The sequence below is a fragment of the Macrotis lagotis genome, chromosome X (assembly GCF_037893015.1).
Source record: "Macrotis lagotis isolate mMagLag1 chromosome X, bilby.v1.9.chrom.fasta, whole genome shotgun sequence".
NCBI classification, from domain to species: Eukaryota; Metazoa; Chordata; class Mammalia; order Peramelemorphia; family Peramelidae; genus Macrotis; species Macrotis lagotis.
Window position 1 is genome coordinate 611,282,992 of NC_133666.1, and position 19,988 is coordinate 611,302,979.

The 19,988-nt window shown below is 36.7% G+C and overlaps 1 protein-coding gene across 2 annotated transcripts in view; it reads right to left on the reverse strand.

Moving 5' to 3' along the window:
* The window catches only part of TRAPPC9 (trafficking protein particle complex subunit 9), a 1,041,075-nt gene that overhangs the window by 866,813 nt on the left and 154,274 nt on the right, over nucleotides 1–19,988 (reverse strand). For both annotated transcript variants that reach the window (XM_074202721.1, XM_074202720.1), the window contains exon 10: nucleotides 11,005–11,131. In XM_074202721.1, coding sequence (XP_074058822.1) covers nucleotides 11,005–11,131 — 127 coding nt within the window. The remainder of the gene's footprint in view (nucleotides 1–11,004; nucleotides 11,132–19,988) is intronic.

Genomic DNA, 19,988 nt, shown 5'->3' on the forward strand with positions numbered 1-19,988 from the left:
TTGGCAAATACAAATATTTTCTATTTCAACATGATCTCCACATCTTCCATGACAGTGGCAAATACCTTTGATGAATGGATTACCAATCAATAGAGAATAGGAAGGGAAAGGAGGCGGATCTGGGATTTTACCAGTAGAAGTAATTAGATGATCTGCTTCAAGCCACCAATGCTCTCTAGAAAGTTAGAGTAATTCACAACTCCATCAACAATGCACTAGTGTGAGGCAGCCAGGTGGCACAGTGCATACAGCACCGGCCCTGGAGTCAGGAGTATCTGAGTTCAAATCTGCCTTGGGCAAGCCATTTAATCCCATTTGCCTTGCAAAAACCTAAAAAAAAATGCACTAGTGTCTGAATTTTCCCACATCCCCTCCAAAATTCAAGGAATGAAGCAATTTTTACAGAAATTGTATTTTAATAGTTTTTTTAATCAAAACATACATGTGACTTCCGGCCAAGATGGCAGAGAGAAGACAGGCACAGTTCTAAAGTTTCCTGATCTCTTCCCCATCAATCACATGAAACAAACCTCTACCAGGAAACCCAGAAAGAAAATCCAGGAGAGGAAGATCTACCTCAGGATTTGTCGCCCACAGCACCCTTAGCTGAATACTGGCAGGTGAGTCTGGGCTCCGAGGGAGACACAGCCTGGGATCAGCCAGATTAATAGCTGAATTGGAACCAGGAGTCTGAGGGCCCAAGAGCTGGACCTGCTGGATCAGCGGTGGGGCTGGACGAAAGGGGCTTGGGTCCACGGGGAAGCAGAAGCACTGGAGTTGGTGCTGTCCCCCTGGAGCTCGGGGACCAGGCTGGGGGAAGAGATCTGGGCAGGAGAAGGGCAGACACCATCCCTAGGCTTCTCAGGTCTGAGAAACTCTGAGGGCACGTCTCCATTGCACAGAGGCTTCTCCTCAAACAAAGGCAAATTACTTCTGCCTCAGGCCCAGGTGTGTGAGCAGAAGAACCAGCCCAGCTGAGGAATGACCTCAGGCCAGGGTAAAGCCCACCATTGAGTGAAGGCAAAAGAATTCAACAGTTCCAACTCCTTCCTTCGGGCAAAGGTAGAAGGCCTCCCAACCAAGGTCACAGACACCCCAGAGAGGGCAACCAGCACCTCCTATTGGCCAGCCAGAGAAACTGCACCCAGTAAAGCCTTCAGCAATCTCAAGCCCCCGTGAGCCAGCCCCACCCAACTCAAGGTCCTTAGCATAATGAGGAAGGGTCAGCAGAAAGGTGGATCCAGAGAAAAATTCCTGGAAGGGAAAGACCCCAACTCAGAGAGACCTGGAACCTCTGAGGAGAATACAGTCTGGTCTCCAGCACAGAAAGACTTCCTTGAATAAGCAAGGAGCTTAAAACTTTGGGAGAGACAATTAATACCTTAGAAAGTACAACTGGACAAACACAAAGGAAAAATAAATCTCTCAGATCATCAACTGGACAATTACAAAATGAGAATAATTCTCTCAGATCCTCAAACGAGCAAATGCAAAAAGAAATTAATTCTCTCAAAACCTCAATTGGTCAAATGGAAAGCTCTTTCAAAAGTAGAATTGACCAATTGGAAAAAGAGTTGCAAAAGGTTAATGAAGAAAACTCCTCCCCCCAAAAAAATAATGGAGTGTACAGAAACTAATGACTCCATGAGACAGCAAGAATCACTTAAACAAAATAAAAAACAGAAAAAATAGAAGCAAATGTAAAATACCTCATAAACAAAACCACTGACCTCAAGAATAGATTGAGGAGGGGCAACCTGAAAATTATAGGACTTCCTGAAAACATTGAAGAGAAAAAAAGCCTGGACTTAATATTACAGGATCCAGTGATGGAAAACTGCCCTGATATCATGGAATCAGAGGGCAAAGTAGTTACTAAAAGAGTACATTGATCCCCACCAGAAAAAGATCCTAAAATGAAAACACCAAGGAATGTTGTGGCCAAACTCCAGAACTATCAGATAAAAGAGAAAATCCTGCAAGCAGCCAGAAAGAAACAATTTAAATATCAAGGAGCCACAGTAAGGATCACGCAGGACCTGGCTGCATCAACTCTAAGGGATGGAAGGGCCTGGAACAAGATATTTCGAAGAGCATGGGAGCTTGGAATGCAGCTAAGAATCTACTTTCCTGCAAAGCTGAGCCTACTCTTCCAGGGAAAAAGATGGACATTTAACGAAATGGAAGAATTCCAAAAATTCCTGATGAAAAGACCAGAGCTAAACAGAAAATTTGGACATCAAAAAGGAGGTTCAAGAGACACATGAAAAGGTTAAAATGGGGGGGGGCGGTAAAAGGAAAAAAAATGCAATCCAGTAAGTTGAAACTGACTATACCCCAGCATGGGGGGGAGGGGAAAGAGACTCTCATAAATCCTGAGAAATGTAACTCTAACAGAGAGAATATACCTAGCCAGAAATGATGGACATCCATGACCTATCCATGAGACTGCTATCTAATGGGATGTAACTGGCTTTAACCCCACTTGGGAGAAAGACTCTAATAACCCTTAGGAATTTTGACTCTATTCAATAAGAATATACTGAACTAGAAGGGACAGACACTCAGAATTTTCTATGACCTAGATAGAATAATCTAAAAAAATATACTACCTCCCTAAAAAGGGGTACAGGAAAGAGACAGGAGGAGGGAGGGGATTGAATGGGACAAATCTCATTACACTAAGAGGTACAAAAACCCTATGGTAATAGAGGGAAAGAAGGGAGCAGAGGAGAAACACCTGAATCTTCTTCTCATCAGACTTGGCTAAAAGTCAACCTACACATACTCAGTTAACTTATAAAACATCTAACCTTTCAAGTATTAAAAGGGGAAAAGGGGAGGGGGGACGGAGAAAGGGAAGGGGAGTGGGGAAAATAAGGGGAAATAACAAAAGGAAGGGAAGGGAAAAGGGAAAGAGGAAAGAAAGGGGAGGGTGTGATATAGGAGGGCAAACACACTAAAGGGAGTGGTATTCAAAAACGAAATACTGGGGAATATGGATAAAAAGGAGGGAAATGGGGAAAAATAGAAACAGAGGGAAGATAGCACAGAGGGCAATAAAGAATTATTCATCGTAACCTTGAATGTGAATGGGATGAACTCTCCCTTAAAACGTAAGCAAATAGCAGAGTGGATTAAAAACCAGAATCCTACAATATGCTGCTTACAAGAAACTCATTTGAAGCTGAGAGATACATATAGAGTAAAGGTAAAAGGTTGGAGCAAAATATATTTTGCCTCAGCTGAAGTAAAAAAAGCAGGGGTAGAAAAACTCTTACTCTTCACAGATGACATGATGGTCTACCTAGAGAATCCCAAGAAATCATCTAAAAAACTACTGGAAACAATTAGCAATTTTAGCAAAGTTGAAGGTTATAAAATAAACCCTCATAAATCCTCAACTTTTCTATACATGTCTAGCAAGAAACAGCAGGAGGAGCTAGAAAGAGAAATCCCATTCAAAGTAACCTCAGACAATATAAAATATTTGGGAGTCTATTTGCCAAGACAGACTCACAATCTTTTTGAAAACAATTATAAAACACTTCTCACACAAATTAAATCAGATTTAAATAACTGGGCAAATATCAACTGCTCATAGATAGGGAGAGCTAATATAATAAAAATGACAATTCTACCATAACTAAACTATCTGTTTAGTGCCCTACCAATCAAAATTCCAAAAAATTACTTTAATGAGTTAGAAAAAAGTGTAAGTAAATTCATATGGAGAAATAAAAAGTCAAAAATTGCCAGGAGCTTAATGAAAAAAATGCAAATGAAGATGGCTTAGCACTACCCAATCTAAAATTATATTATAAAGCATCAGTCATCAAAACTGTTTGGTATTGGCTAAGAAATAGAGTGGTGGACCAGTTGAATAGACAAGGTGTAAAAGCAGGAGAGGATTATAGTAATCTGCTGTTTGATAAACCCAAAGAGTCCAGCCATTGGGATAAAAACTCCGTCTTTGATAAAAACTGCTGGGATAATTGGAAGTTAGTATGGAAGAAACTTAGATTAGACCAACACCTCACACCCTTTACCAAGATAAGATCCAAATGGTTACAGGACATAGACATAAAAAACAATACTATAATCAAATTAGAAGATCAAGGATTAGTCTACCTGTCAGATCTATGGAAAGGGGAACAGTTTATGACTAGGGAAGAGTTGGAGAACATCACTAAAAACAAATTAGATGATTTCCATTACATTAAATTAAAAAGCTTTTGCACAGATAAAACCAATGTAATCAAGATCAAAAGAAAAGTAGTAAATTGGGAAAGAATCTTTACAACTAATGATTCTGACAAAGGACTCATTTCTAAAATATATAGAGAACTGAGTCATATTTTTAAAACAAAAAGCCATTCCCCAATTGACAAATGGTCAAAGGATATGCAAAGGCAATTTACAGATGAGGAGATCAAAGTAATCCATAGTCATATGAAAAAATGCTCCAAATCAGTAATTATTAGAGAAATGCAAATTAAAGCTTCTCTGAGGTACCACCTCACACCTCTCAGATTGGCCAGTATGACCAGGAAGGATAATGATCATTGTTGGAAGGGATGTGGGAAATCTGGGACACTATTACAATGTTGGTGGAGCTGTGAACTCATCCAACCCTTCTGGAGAGCTATTTGGAACTATGCCCAAAGGGCAACAAAAATGTGCATACCCTTTGACCCAGAAATACCACTACTGGGTCTATACCCTGAAGAGATGAGGAAAAAGGGTAAAAACATTACTTGTACAAAAATATTTATAGCAGCCCTGCTTGTGGTGGCAAAGAATTGGAAATCCAGTAAATGTCCTTCAATTGAGGAATGGCTTATCAAACTGTGGTATATGTATGTCATGGAACAGTACTGTTCTATTAGAAACCAGGAGGGATGGGATTTCAGGGAAACCTGGAGGGATTTGCATGAACTGATGCTGAGTGAGATGAGCAGAACCAGAAAAACACTGTACACCCTAACAGCAACATGGGAGTGATGTTCAACCTTGAAGGACTTGCTCATTCCATCAGTTCAACAATTGGGAACAATTTTGGGCTGTCTGCAAAGGAGAGTACCAGCTGTATCCAGATAAGGAGCTGTGAAGTTTGAACAAAGTACAAGGACTATTCCCTTTAATTTGGGGCAAAAAAAAACCAGATATCTTATTGTCTGAACCTGTTGCCTCTGAGAATTCTGTTCTCTTTAAAGATATGATTTCTCTCTTATCACACCCAAATTGGATCAAGGTAAAACATGGAAACAAAGTAAAGACTGATGGAGTGCTATCTGTGGGGTGGGGGTGGGTGAGGGAAGCAAGATTGGGGGGAAATTGTAAAACTCAAATAATATCTTTAATAAAAATAAAATAAAAAAACATACACATACTACTAATTTGATCAAATGATAATGACAATAAAATTTGTCCACTTTGCTATATTATTGAATTACTTTGGAATCTGTAAAAATTCTGACTAAAAAACAGAAGTAACAGACAACAGAGACCCAAAGGTGTTCAGTGCTGCTAGTGAATTGCAAATGATGCCAGATGTCTTCCAGTTAGCCAAATACACCTTCAACATCTGGATGACAGTAAACTTTACAAACAGTAGGCTAATAAACACTGAAAGAATCACTAAATTTTGGGGGGCTAGGTGGCGTAGTGGATGAAGCACGGGCCTTAGAGTCAGGAGTACCTGGGTTCAAATCCGGTCTCAGACACTTAATAATTACCTAGCTGTGTGGCCTTGGGCAAGCTACTTAACCCCATTTGCCTTGCAAAAACCTAAAAAAAGAATCACTAAATTTTCTGTTATTTTTTATTTGTATTACAACAGTATTAAACACTTAACAATATCTGTGATCAAAAGCAAATCACATGTTCATCCAAATGATGCTTTAGGTCATGCTTGAAGTGCCATCGTATCTTCTTCTTCTACTATCTTGTTGTTAAGTCCTAGCTAATTACAACATCTCCTTTACCATATAGATTCAATGAGTTCACAATGTTCACTGTCTTGAAGTGATAAATTTTGATTCCAACTTTTCTTATGCAAACTTAACATCTTCTGATCTAGTTCATTCTTCTTTCAGTTGATTGTAACAGTGTGTGTTCATTCAATGAAATGATGTCTGGATATATGACTTAAGTGATCCAGATTTGAAGTTATTTGGCTAGGTTCATGTCCTAAGACTATCTCATGTTGGCACTGATCAATCTAAAGGTATAAATAAATACTTTGCCTTTGACCCTGGGAAAGCACTGTGTATTTGACTAGATGGAATCAAGTCCTCTCTCCTTTGCCTGATTCTGAGCCCAAGATATATCAAATGTCTAGCCAAGGAAAGCAAATTAAGTGAAAAATAACTCCAAAGACTGTGTTCATTCAACTGTATGCCATAGTTGGACAATATTTATTTTCCATATACTTAAAATTTCCATTTTAGTGTATATGGTTAAACCACGGTTTTGTTGGCTTTGTCATCTCCTGTGAGTGAATGCAACTAATACAATTTCACATGCAAATACAACATTTAGAAAACTGTGCCACGAACAAGAGACTTTTATGCTATGCAAGCTATCACTGATGACATACATGAGTACCTTAGATGAGTATATCTCTCCCTATTTTACATTTTGACGTCGGTACTCAGCAGAATAATAAACAAAGTTATCTTCAGAGTTGCATCCATTATAATGTTGTAAAATGAAACTATAAATGTGGGGGATTGGACGGCCTGTTGAGGAAAGCCTTTAAGATGGCATTTCTTTTCTATCATATTCCTTTTTTTAAATAAAAAAAGACACTTTAGAATCTTCTCTTTTCTGTACCATTCAGTCAGTCACTTACATGATATTAAAAATGAGGTCTGTCTATGAAAGCCAGTCTCTTCTTTACTCATAATTTCATCTCAATGTCTGTACACATCATCCTTATAAAGATTTTTATGCAGATGAGCAGCCATACAGATTTGTAGTTGTATATTTATGTATTTTCATTGTATTAATTGTCCATTCCATTTTTTATAGAATCATCTGTAAATCTTTGTATCCTGAAATATCAACTTCTAAATGGCTTTAAAAATGTGTCACCTCCACTATTAATTCTTTCTGTATGATCTTAGAGCTAACTGCTCTTCCTGACTTCATTCTAAGTTGCCAGTGACATTTCTTAAGACTAAAAGTTTGTAAGGCACTGGAGCAGGAAAACACTAGTGGGTTTAGTTCTACATGATCACTAATGAAAAATAGAGAAATATGAAAATGCCAGCAAGACTGTTTCATTTAAGGTCTAATTAATGAATTCATTGCACTGTGATCTATTATACTACTTCATGATGGCACAGAAGTAAAAGATTCCCTTTTTATATTTTATTTATGCCTAATGGTGTTTAAAATTCTGCCAGTGAAGCACTCACCATGGCAAGTTTTGCCAGACACAATAGCTTCATGAATGAGCTTTAACAAAAGACTGTCTTCTGGACCAATCCAAACAGAGGAAGCTCACTGCCAAAAGGTATAGCCACAACATTACATGTGCAGGTACATGTGCACAAACCTAAATAATCACACTGTCACTCACACCTTGATGAAGATAATGTGGTTTACCTCTGACACACTATCTGAGCACACTCACTAAGATATATTTATTAAACTATAGACAAACTGTGAACTTCATTCCAAGGAGCTTTCAAGCCAACAAAAATCACAATCTCTGGGGAATCAATACATACCTTGACTTCAATGAATTCAATATGAAGTGAGCACATGGAATGATAAAAGCAATAAAGACTAAATCTTGCCAGATATCTTGAACACACATTTCATTAACTGATTGGTTCCTGTCCTTCATTACTGAAGAAGAACAAATGACATCACTATGTTTGAGACAAAGTACAATGTGTCCAACTGTGACTGATCAGATCAATACAAACTTGGAATGCTCTACCACAAGTTGGGCACAAATAGTCCAGGTGAACAGCTGGGGTGGTACTCTAAACTTATGAATGTCACATTTCCTTTGAGCTGCTTCAAATCTTCCTTCCTCATAGAGTGCAGCACCCTCACAGATGAAGAAAATAATAAATAAGAGGAAGACTATTGAGAAATATTTTGCAAATGAACCCAAGAAGGATCAAAATACTCAGTCTGAAGATGAGGAAGCACAAGCTCCTGCATCTAAAGACTCCAAGAAAAACAGAAATTGGGCTCAGGCTATGATAGAGCTCAAAAAAGACTTTGAAAATCAAATGAGGGAGTTGGAAGAAAAACTGGGAAAAGAACGGAGAGAGATGCAGGAAAAACATGAAAATGAATTCAGCAGCTTAGTCAAGGAAATCCAAAAAAATGCTGAAGAAAACAGCATACTAAAAAACAGCTTAGGTCAAATGGATAAAACAGTTCAAAAAGTTATTGAGGAGAAGAATGCTTTAAAAAGCAAAATTGGCCAGATGGAAAAAGAGATAAGAAAACTCTCTGAGGAGAACAAATCCTTCAGACAAAGAATAGAATTCAGGGAGATTGATGAATTTACCAGAAATCAGGAATCAATACTTCAAAACCAAAAAATGAAAAATTAGAAGAAAATGTGAAATATCTCATTGAAAAAACAACTGCTATGGAAAACAGACTTAGGAAAGATAATTTGAAAATTATTGGAATACCTGAAAGTCATGATCAGGAAAAGAGCCTTGACATCATTTTCAAAGAATTACTACAGGAAAATTGCCCTGATATTCTAGAAGCAGAGGGCAAAATAGAAATGGAGAGAATCCATTTCTATCCCCCAATCCCCCAGAGAAAGAGATCCCAAAAAACCAACCCCCAGGAATATTATAGCCAAGTTCCAGAACTCCCAAGTCAAAGAGAAAATATTACAAGCAGCCAGAAGGACACAGTTCAAATATCGTGGAGCTGCAGTCAGGATCACACAGGACTTAGCAGCAACTACATTGGAAGCTCATAGGGCTTGGAATACAATATACCGGAAGGCAAAAGAGCTTAGGATGCAGCCAAGAATGAACTACCCAGCAAGGCTGAATGTCCTCTTCCAGGGAAAAAGATGGACTTTCAATGAACCAGGGGAATGTCAAAGGTTCCTTTTGGAATGGCCAGAGCTGAACAGAAGGTTTGATCTTCAGATACAGGACTCAGGTGAAACATGTAGATTGAAGGAGAGGGGGGAAATATGAGGGACTTAATGAGGATGAACTGCATGTATAGAAAAATGATACTGATAATATTCATATGAACCATCTCAGCTAATAGAGCAGGTAGAGGGAGCTTTTATAGTTGAAGCACAGGAGAAAGCTGAATTCGAAGATAAAATATGTAAAAATGGAGTCAATAGGAAAAAAAGGGAAATGGACTGGAAAAAAGAAAAAGGAGAGGGGGAATAGTCCAAGATATTTCACATAATAAGATTTTTTTTTTATTACAATGAGCTATTGCAATGATATGGAAGGGGGGAGGCAAGAGGGAATGAAGGAACCTTTGCTCTCATCAGAGATGGCTAGGAGAAGAAACAGCAAATATACTCAATGTGGTATAGAAAACTGGAGTAAGAAGGAGGGGGGAGCAGGGGGAACAGGTGGGGATGTGAATAAAGGAGGAGAGGATGGACCATGGGGGGACAGTGGTCAGATATAACACATTTTCTTTTATACTTCTTGCAAGGGGCTGGGATTGGATGGCCTGCTCAGGACCATAGGGCCAGGTGGATTCTGGGCCTAAGGGGTGGTATGGGGGCTCAGGGCTTCTTGGCCCCAGGACCAGGGATCTGTCTGCTGTGCCACTCAGCGACCTTACAGCAGAGTCAGAGTGAAAGGAGAGAGAAAATATAGTACATGGTAGTGGAGAAATAAGAAAGGAGGGAGTTGCGATCAGCAATGGCAACATTGGAAAAATATGGAAGTAACTTTTGTGATGGACTTATCATAAAGAATGTGATCCACTTATGACAGAGCTGATGGTGTTGGAACAAAGACTGAAGCATATTTTTTGTTATTATTATTTGGGGGAGGGTGCAGGGCAAGTGGGGCTGGGTGGCCTAACTAGGGCCACATAGCAGGATGATCTTTGGGTGTCTGGGGCCGGATTCGGACCCAGGTGCTCCTGGCTCAAGGGCCAATGCTCTGTCTGCCACCCAGCCACCCCTACTATTATTACTATTTTATTTTATTTTGGGTCTTTTTTTTTTCCTTCTTTTTGGTTTTTGCAGGGCAGTGGGGATCGGGTGGCTTGCATGTCACATGGCTGGGTGATTATTGGGTTTACGAGGCTGGATATGGACTCGGGTGCTTGTGGCTCCAGGGCTGGTGCTTCTTCCATTGCGCCACCTGGCCATACCTACAATTATTACTATTATTTTTTTATTTTAATTTTTTTTCTCTCCCCTTTACTTTTTTGCCCAAGCAAGTCTATCTATATTCATGGGGGAGGGGTATTTTGTTTACTTGTAAACAAGTATATTTTATTAATATAAAAAAAATTGTACAAAATGAGAATAAAAAATAAATTAAAAAAAAAAGGAGATGAAATATGGCTTTACCTGAAATAGACAAGAAATTTAAGACACAGACATGATTGTCATTTCAGAATAAGTTGTCTGTACATAGATCACAAAGTAGCTAATGGAATGGTCAGAAAAAACACCCAATCAGGTCAAAGAACATGCTACCACCTATAAGATTATAGTAACTCCAACCTAACTTGTTTAAACAATATGTTGATTCCAAATCTAAGAAGAAAATAAATCAATTTAGAATGAAAGTTCATTTGCATAACATTACAGAGGCAGATGACAGATGATTATCAACAGCAGTTCATCTCAGAACAATGAAAAGCAAATGAGGAGCAAACAAGCTTAGAGAGTTTGGTGTGGAATCCAACTATACTGGATCATCCTTTACAAAAACAAAGTCCACATTGAAATTTTGAACAAATGGAAAATTTCTAAGGATGAATCACCTGTGTCCATCAGATTGACATTTCTCTTACCTTACAATGGGAAGTTTTGTAAAAGGGACAGGAGGCAAGTTTAGTCCATCTGGGAGAGAGAGAAGTTCCATTGTTCCTGGGCATTTTGAAGTGTAGCTTTCTAAGCTCTGTGTCACATCCTTTTTTTCTAAAGAGAAGAAACAAAAGGGTCTGTCACATAAAAAGTATACTGACAGACTTTCTAAGACATAAAATACTTAGAACATTAGAACTAAATAGTAAAGATTATAAAGCCTAACTTGCATTTTTATATACCGAGACCACAGGTCCAAAATCACACAACTAGGAAAGAGAAGAGACTGATCTAAAACCCTCAAGTATGTGACAATACCAGGGCTTCTGACCTCCACTTTGGTCCTCTATACCATTACATTCCATCTACCTAGTTTGATCTTTACTACATTCCAAAAAGTTGTTAAGGAGAAATAGAAAAATAATATGTTTTATAACATAAACATTAAGGAAATAAATTTAGAAAATTCAGAATTGTGGTATAATTGATGAAATCAAGAACCAAACAAATTCCTATATCTAAATATTGGTGATGATTATTATTGGTTTTTGATGAGGCCAAAAAAATCAACCACACAATTCTGAATGCAGTAATGTATACATAAATGAAAAAAACATGAAACATAATAAAAATTTTCTTTAATTCATAATAAATCTCTAAAGTATTCCAACTGCTAATATGTAAATAAACTCATTTGCCTAATGTTAGGTATATTAAGTTTAATTATATAGATTATATTCCATTATGTTATCTCCAAGAATTCTACAGTTATTAAAATGAAAGGAATTAATCTATTGGTTATATCCAATCTAACTTTCAAGAGTCTCTTTAAGTGCAAAGATAACTAAAATAGAAATGCAAAGACTTGATTTCTAGCCCTAGAACTACCACTTGCTTAAGGACAGGAATTGTCTCCCTATTGTATCTATGCCTCCAGGACCTATTATGGTACCTACAACTTAGTTGGGGCTTAACAAATATTTATCCACTGATTTATTGGGAAAAACATTTCACCCTTCTGGTTCCTTTTTTTATGGAACCCTATCATTAAACTGCTCATCTAACTTCTAATCAGGCTAAACAATGAGCCTTGTAGAAGGGTGATAGTTTTTACTCAACTGAAAATAGTTGTAGTTTTAAATCTTAGGCATGTTTAATTAATTTGTTAAAACCAGAAATCTACCGAAAAATTATAATCTATTCAAGATTACACCAATGAAGTCCAGTCTATCTCTCTTATGCTATAAGATGTTTTCATATAAAACATTCAAGCACTTTTAAAGGGTTTGTTTTTGCTTTAACTTTTTTACTTTGGAGTGAAATATAAGCTTTTTTCTGAAACAAAATAAAATAATGATTCTGTAGTACAGTATAGGAAATAGCAACAAAGGTGCTAAAGAAAGTCAATTTCCAATTTTTTCAACATCAGTTTTGTAAATTGGAGGCAAAATTCCATCTAGTGCCTTTCCTCCTCCTTCTCCTTTCAACAAGATGTTATAATGTTCACTGGATTCACCAGTACCTCATTTTATTTTGTTTTTTTCAGTTGTACAGTACTTTTTAATTTTAAATGTCACGCAAAAATCTCAAGATATAACTTTAAAAATATTAAGAAGATAAAATTCTTGGGATAAAAACAGCCATTACTAAGACAAGGGCTTAATAGTGGAATTTTTGTTTTTAGGTTTTTGCAAGGCAAATGGGGTTAAGTGACTTGCCCAAGGCCACACAGCTAGGTAATTATTAAGTGTCTGAGGCTGGTTTTAACTCTGGTATTCCTGACTCCCAGGCCGGTACTCTATCCACTGCACTGCCTAGCCGCCCCAATAGTGGAATTTCTTAGAACCAGGGAGTTCAAATCCGGCCTCAGACATTTAATAATTACCTAGCTGTGTGGCCTTGGACAAGTCACTTAAACCCATTTGCCTTGCAAAAAGCTAAAAAAAATATTTTTTAAAAAAACTTAGAACCATAAAATGCTAGGAAGAATCTCAAAATATTAAAATTTACATATAACAACAGAGTTGTAAGGGACCTTAAAAGAAAGAAGACTCAAGGGGTCTTACAGATGATCTGGTCCAACTATAATACGATGAGATAACTAGTGATGACTAGACTTCTAACTCCAATTCAAATATTCTCTGTCCTCTCCTATTCTTTGAACTATATGGAATATAAAAGGCATGTTTTAGACTATTTTTTGTTCTTAAAAACATGTTTGAACACTGCTCATTAGTGCTTCATATCAATTCACTATTACAATTTACCCAAAAGTACAATGAATGAAAGTTTATATATGATTGGAAAACAGAGTGTCACCACAATGTGCAGAGATTTTAAGAAGCCCGAGAGTTTGAAAGGTGACTGGTTCTTATTTGCAACAGCAGACTCAAGGAGGAGGACCACAGGTTTCTGAGCTGCAAAAAAATCCTTAGATATCAATACAAAAATATTAATTTTTCCCTTAATGATTCCCACCGACACTTATGGTATGCTCTTGTTACTAGCTCACAAGATAAAGGTTTAAAATCCTAATGATTCCATTACTAGATCAAAATCAAGGTAATATTTAAGATTAATTCTTTTCACAATTCTTAATGCTTCTTAATTTTCATGATTTGAGGATAGTAATGGTAATTTTTGGAGGTAATTTCTATACCATTTAAAGCAGAAAGGAGGCTGAGAGGTTACATAGTGAGTATGCTAAATGTACAACTATAAGTTCATTTGAACCCCATCAAGTAGAAGGTAGTTGTCTAGGATTAACGAATTTTCAAAAAGGAAATTTTTTCTGATAATCCTTACATACAGTTTCACAGGTGCAGATTTTTAAAGACTCATTCAAATCACCAAACTTGACAACAATCAATCAACAAGCATTCTTAATAGTTTACTAAGAATTATGTGCTCTGCTATGCAAAAACAATCCTAATCATTACAAATGTAATACAAAAATAAGGAAATATGCACATATTATTTAATCTGTATAAATAAATTTTAACCCTTGTACTCAGAATGAAGCTGTAATTACACACTAAAGAATTGTTATGCTATAAACTAAGCTATTTTTTATTAGATCTGATGAGGAAAAAATAAAGATTGGTTGACATCGAAAATGAATTCAAATAAAAATTAGTATACCTGAGAGACTAAACTGATTCCTAGAGGGATACAAGTTGAAGCTTTCTAATGGATTTATCTAGAAACATTAATTTAGTCTACTTTTCACAATAACAGGATAGATACTGTTCAAATGTTCTTTACAAAGGCATTCATCATTAAGTTCATAACTAAATCTAAACACCTCAAGATTTTTTCCTCTAAAATTAAAGAATGCATAAAAGTTTAAAGAAAATTCAAATGCTACTCAGAGTACAAAGGTTATAAGAAATATGTAAAATGGACTTATCAAAATTTTGATCATAAATAATTCACAACTGGTTTTCTTTTCCTAGGGTTGATATTTGCTTGAAAATTGGTTCAATGTTATTTCACAATTTATCTGTTCTTGTTTCTTCTAAGTAATAGTCTCTGGCAAACGTGCCTACAGTAAGTCAGCTAAGATGATCTGAATAGGTAAAAAATAGAAGACAGGAGGAAGTAAACACACACACACACATACACACACACACACACACACACACAAAAACACATCATCATCATCATCATCATCATCATCATCATCATCATCATCATGCCCATCAAGACTGTCTACTAAAGAACTTTAACAAAAAGGTCAAGTAAGACTACAGACGAATGTTGAACAAAGGGATGTTTTCCTTGCTACTCCTAAAAAAATTAATTCTCTCTAAAATCAGATTAATAATCACAGCAACTCACTTAGAATAGCACTTTATAACTGCAAAGTGCTTTGCATACATTGATCTCATTTAAACTCCAAAATAGACCCATTAAGGAGGAAAAAACAAGAAACATACCCATTCAGGAGATAAGGAAACCAAATTCAGGAGGTAGAGTCACTTGCAGTAACATACCTCAAAATGATAAAAGAGACTTAAATTCAAGTCTTCGGGGAACAAGTCAATACTTCTTTCAATTAAAACTTTCATGTCATAGGGATACTACACAATATAATTTGAACAAGAAAAACTCCTAAATATCCTTATGTACTGAAAGAGTACATAAAGGAGCAGATCAGGAACCAAACCCAAAACCTGATTCTAAATCCTGTGATTTTTTTCTAACATTCCTTAGAGAATATGACAAGTGGATAAAAATTTAGAACTGAAATCTGAAAGGCATGGGTTGAAATTCTGTTTCTAATACTTATAAGCTGATAGTTCATCATTTCCCACAGGACTATACTACTTGAATACTTCTCCATCTCACCATCATGCCCCAGGAACTTCATCTTTAGAAAACACCATCAACCTGCAAGACTGAGTCTGCCATGATCCTCATACCTCATTTCTATCCTCTGTTCCTCTGAGTGGAGGACAGGATCACGCACTCTAAACTTCCACTCAGAAGGAGCACAATTCCCACAGTCCACCATCAGGCAAATATCTCATCATTCTCTACCAGGCTAAACAATGTGGGGATTTCTCACCCTGCCTCCATGTTAGGCACCTTCCCTGCCTACCACCCCCAACCCTGTTCAGCTTCCTTTTGTGTACTGTCTTCCCCTATTAGACAGTGAGTTCTTTGAAGATAGTCAGTCATTATCCTCCTTTTTTTGTATTTGTATCCTCAGCACTTAGCACAATGCCTAGCACCCAGCAGGTACTTACTAATAACTAGTTGTGTAACCATGGGAAAGTCACTTAAATTTTTTGAGCCTCATTTTCCTCATCAATAAAATAATGATGATGATGATGATGATGATGATGATGATGATGATGCCGGTAGTGCCCAGCTCATTGTGCTGTTCTAAAGCTTCATATAGGATGAAAACTATAAAATAATTTGAAAACTTTAGAGCATTAGATAAATTTCAAATATCATTACTATTATTAATTGAGAATGGGGGGAAAAGGGAGAAAAGTAAGAGTAATAATCTGGGATTACATTTATGTAGAAAATTTGGTGATAAACTCCCCATCAAAGTAGATCAGCAACTTTTTACAATTATTGCCTTAAGAGAGATAGCTGGGCACTGACAACTTAAATGTCTTGCATATATCACAAAGTACGTATCAGAAGAAATAGCTGAATCCAGGTTTTCTTGACTCTGATGTCAAAATAATGATTTTCCTAGAATTACAGCATCTCTGAATTGAATAGGATCTGAGGGATAATCTAGTCTTATCTGTAACTGAAAAAGAATCACCTCAACAACACAAAGGACAAGCAATTTTCTAGCCTCCACTTGAAAGACTTATAGTGAAGTGAGTAATAAACCAGGAAAGAGAAAATATTTTTCTAAATTCAACAGCAAAAGGACACAAAAGACAACAGTTCGAATGAAAAATATCTTGGGGGGGTTAATAACCTGCAAGCTCAACTAAAGTCAATAGTGTGGCATGGTAGCCAAAATAACTATAGGATGAGGTCATGTTAAGAGAGAAAAATGACAAAAACTAAGAATATAACAGCACTAGCGCATTCTATCCTGAAAAAAATATATTTAGAGTGCTCATTCAACTCTGGGTACCATATTTTAAAAAGAATATCAAGAAGCTAGGAGCCCTTATGGTCTCCAGATAAATAAAAATATAGGAGAAATATAGAACGGGGACTTCATGTTATATAAGGTTCAGCTTAAGAAATCTGAAACTTTTAGCTAGGAGAGGGAAAAATGAGGGAGGGCAGGTTATGGATACCTGTCTTAAAATTTTAAGGAGCTGTCATGAAGAAGCAATTTCTTCCTTATCTATTAGAATATAATATGTCTGGTTAAAATTGAGGCAAAAAAAAAGGTCAGATGTAGAAGAGGTCAGTACACCCATAAATATTCCAGAAAAGATCTAAAAAGATGACTAGACTAAATAATGATCAAGAAGCTGCAATAAGAGCCTTCAACCAACCCAGGACTGTACAAAAAATAGTCAGAAACTTGCAGGCACTGAGAAAGGGAAGGAAAGATAGTCTGTATATGTTAACAAGCCAGAAGCCTTAGGGCATGTGGTCAAAAATAGTCCAAAAGTAGGGGCGGCTAGGTGGCACAGTGGATAGAGCACCAGCCCTGGAGTCAGGAGTACTTGAGTTCAAATCTAGCTTCAGATACCTAATAATTACCTAGTTGTATGGCCATGGGCAAACCACTTAACCCCATTGCCTTGCAAAATAAAAAATCTAAAGAAGAAAAATACCAAAAGTACCTGAAGTCTACAATTCACTGTATCCAAACAAGAAGCTCAAAATGGTGGGGGAAGAACCAAGAAGATCAGAGCCATGCAGTTTTAACTACTTTGACCAAGGATTGGAGAGCCAATAGAGCTCTGACTAGATCTCCCAAAGAGGCTAGAAGTCCTCATAAATCTGAACCAAGACACTCAAAGGGATCCTGAAGACTACTGTACTCTTTACTCCAGATGCTCCATAAAGGGCTGAAACCTTCCAGCTACTGACACAACAGAAAGGTAAAAGTCACTGACAAGAGTTTAGGGCAAAATAAGAGCTGATCATCCTACCTAAGAGTATAGGAGGGGGCTGAACTTGGCTTTGGCATAAAGTAATAAATATTAGGAGACCTTAAGAAGACATAAAAAGAGATGTCTATCTGTCATTTCATTAGCTATCAGGTACAAATGATATTGCTAAAAGGAACTTAAACTACACTGCCAAAAATGACAAAGTTTGGGGTAATAAGGTGAAAATTACAGAGGTCCAGATTATATTTTCTTCCCTGTATCTCACTAAAGGCAAGAGATGCAGAAAGAAAATTATCTGGGAAGTGAACAGCTAAATAAGAAAGTGGGAGGTGAATATGGGATTTGGATTTCCTCAACTACAACCTAAAAGATAGAACTTGCACATTCCTAACCAGAGATGGAAGATACCTAAATAGGGTTGGCAAAATGTATTAACCTTGTGTTTTGCAAACCCAATTAAATGGACTCTGAAATGAAAGAACAAGATAAGGAAAAGGCTATTTATGTGTATGCACCAAACTAGATATTAAAGATAAGAGCTACAATGAAGGAATATTAATAGCATAGAAATAACCAAACAATCACAGGAATTTAAAACCCAAGAAAGATCAAGAAATAAAATCCCTGGCCTCAAATATTTACGTGTAAATGTTCAAAGTTTAAGCAATGAAAAAGCAGATCTAGAGTTCCTATTACAACAAACAAATCTGACCTGTTATTACTGAAACTTGGTGAAATGGGAACCATAACTGGAATATCACTCTGGATGAACAGGTCTCATTGGAAAAAAACAATAAACATCTGTAAAGTTCCTATTGGTGTCGGGCACTACATTAGGCATGGGACCTTGATATGGTCCCTCCCAAAAGTCTACACTCTATCATAGAAATAAACATCAGAATTCATTAAAAACAAATCCAATAGATTGTGGTGAAAGAGTGCATTGGCAGCTTTAAAAAAATCAGAATAGGTAAAAGAAGGTGTGGGTAACACTGAACGTTGAAGAAAAAATATTATGTGAGCAAATTCAGAAATTAATAGAGAGCATTTGATTAAAAACCAATAGTGGGGGTGGCTAGGTGGCATAATGGATAAAGCACCGGCCCTGGAGTCAGGAGTACCTGGGTTCAAATCCGGCCTCAGACACTTAATAATTACCTAGTTGTGTGGCCTTGGGCAAGCCACTTAACCCCATTTGCCTTTCAAAAACCTAAAAAAAATAAAAAAACCCAAACAAACAAAAAACCAATAGTGGGAATTGGAAGCTGAGGGGATACCTATGTGAATGAACAAGTTATTGTAAATTAATGTAATGCGTATTACTGCAATGAAAGAAATGATGAAGGAGGCAGTTTCAGAGAAACCTAAGAAAATCTTTATAAATTAATACATGGTAAGGTGACAAGAACCAAGGAAAACAATTTACACAATTAAAGCAGGATTGTAAAGATAATCAACTGTGAAAAATTTAGAAACTCTGATCCACAAAATGACTCACAATTCATGATTCATTATAAAAAAAAAAGGCTAGACATCTCATACAAAATTGATGGATTCAGAGTACATATTGGACTTTTTTTTCTCTTGCTTTTCTTTTTTAAAGAATGTGGTTAATATAAAAATGTTTCGCATTATTTCACATTTGTAATGGATTTTGTATTTCTTGCTTCCACAATGGCAGAGAGAGGGATGTCAAAAAGGGGAAAACTAAAACTGAAAATAAAAAGAAATTGATTTTTTTAAAAAGAGCACATTTACACATACATACACACACACACACACACACACACACACACACACACACACACGATGTATATATTGGCAGAAGAGAAAAACTTGCATCATCCAAGCATGCTATAGCCCACCAGCATAGATCAGCAGAACAAAGCGATAAGGAATTTGGGGAATGGACCAAAAGGCTTCCCTAGAATCATTCATGATAGGAGACTTCAATTATTCAGACATCTTCTGGCACTCTAACGCTTTAACAAAAGCTGATCAACTAATAACTTCCTGACTTACCCTGATAATTTCATTCATCAAAAGTGGAAAAACCAACAATGAAAAAGTCTATAGTCTAAAAATCTCATTAACAAGGAGGAATTGGCTGTTAGGTGACAGAAACTGATTATTCTTCAACCTATGATCTCTGGGAGAGAAAAGTAAATGTCTAAAATGTCACATAGAATTGAGGAGAACACATTTTAAATGGACAAAAGGAAGGATGGTTAAAGCCCCAAACTGAAATTCTATCAGGGAAAACAGTCCAAGAGGGCTGGGAAACTCATTGATGGAATTCTGAAAATACAAAGGGAAATAATTCCATTAAGTAGTAAAAATGTTTCATTTTCTGCAGAGTACATCTGTAGATAAAATAAGCATCTCATTCATTGAGCAATCTAGATTTTTAAAAGCTA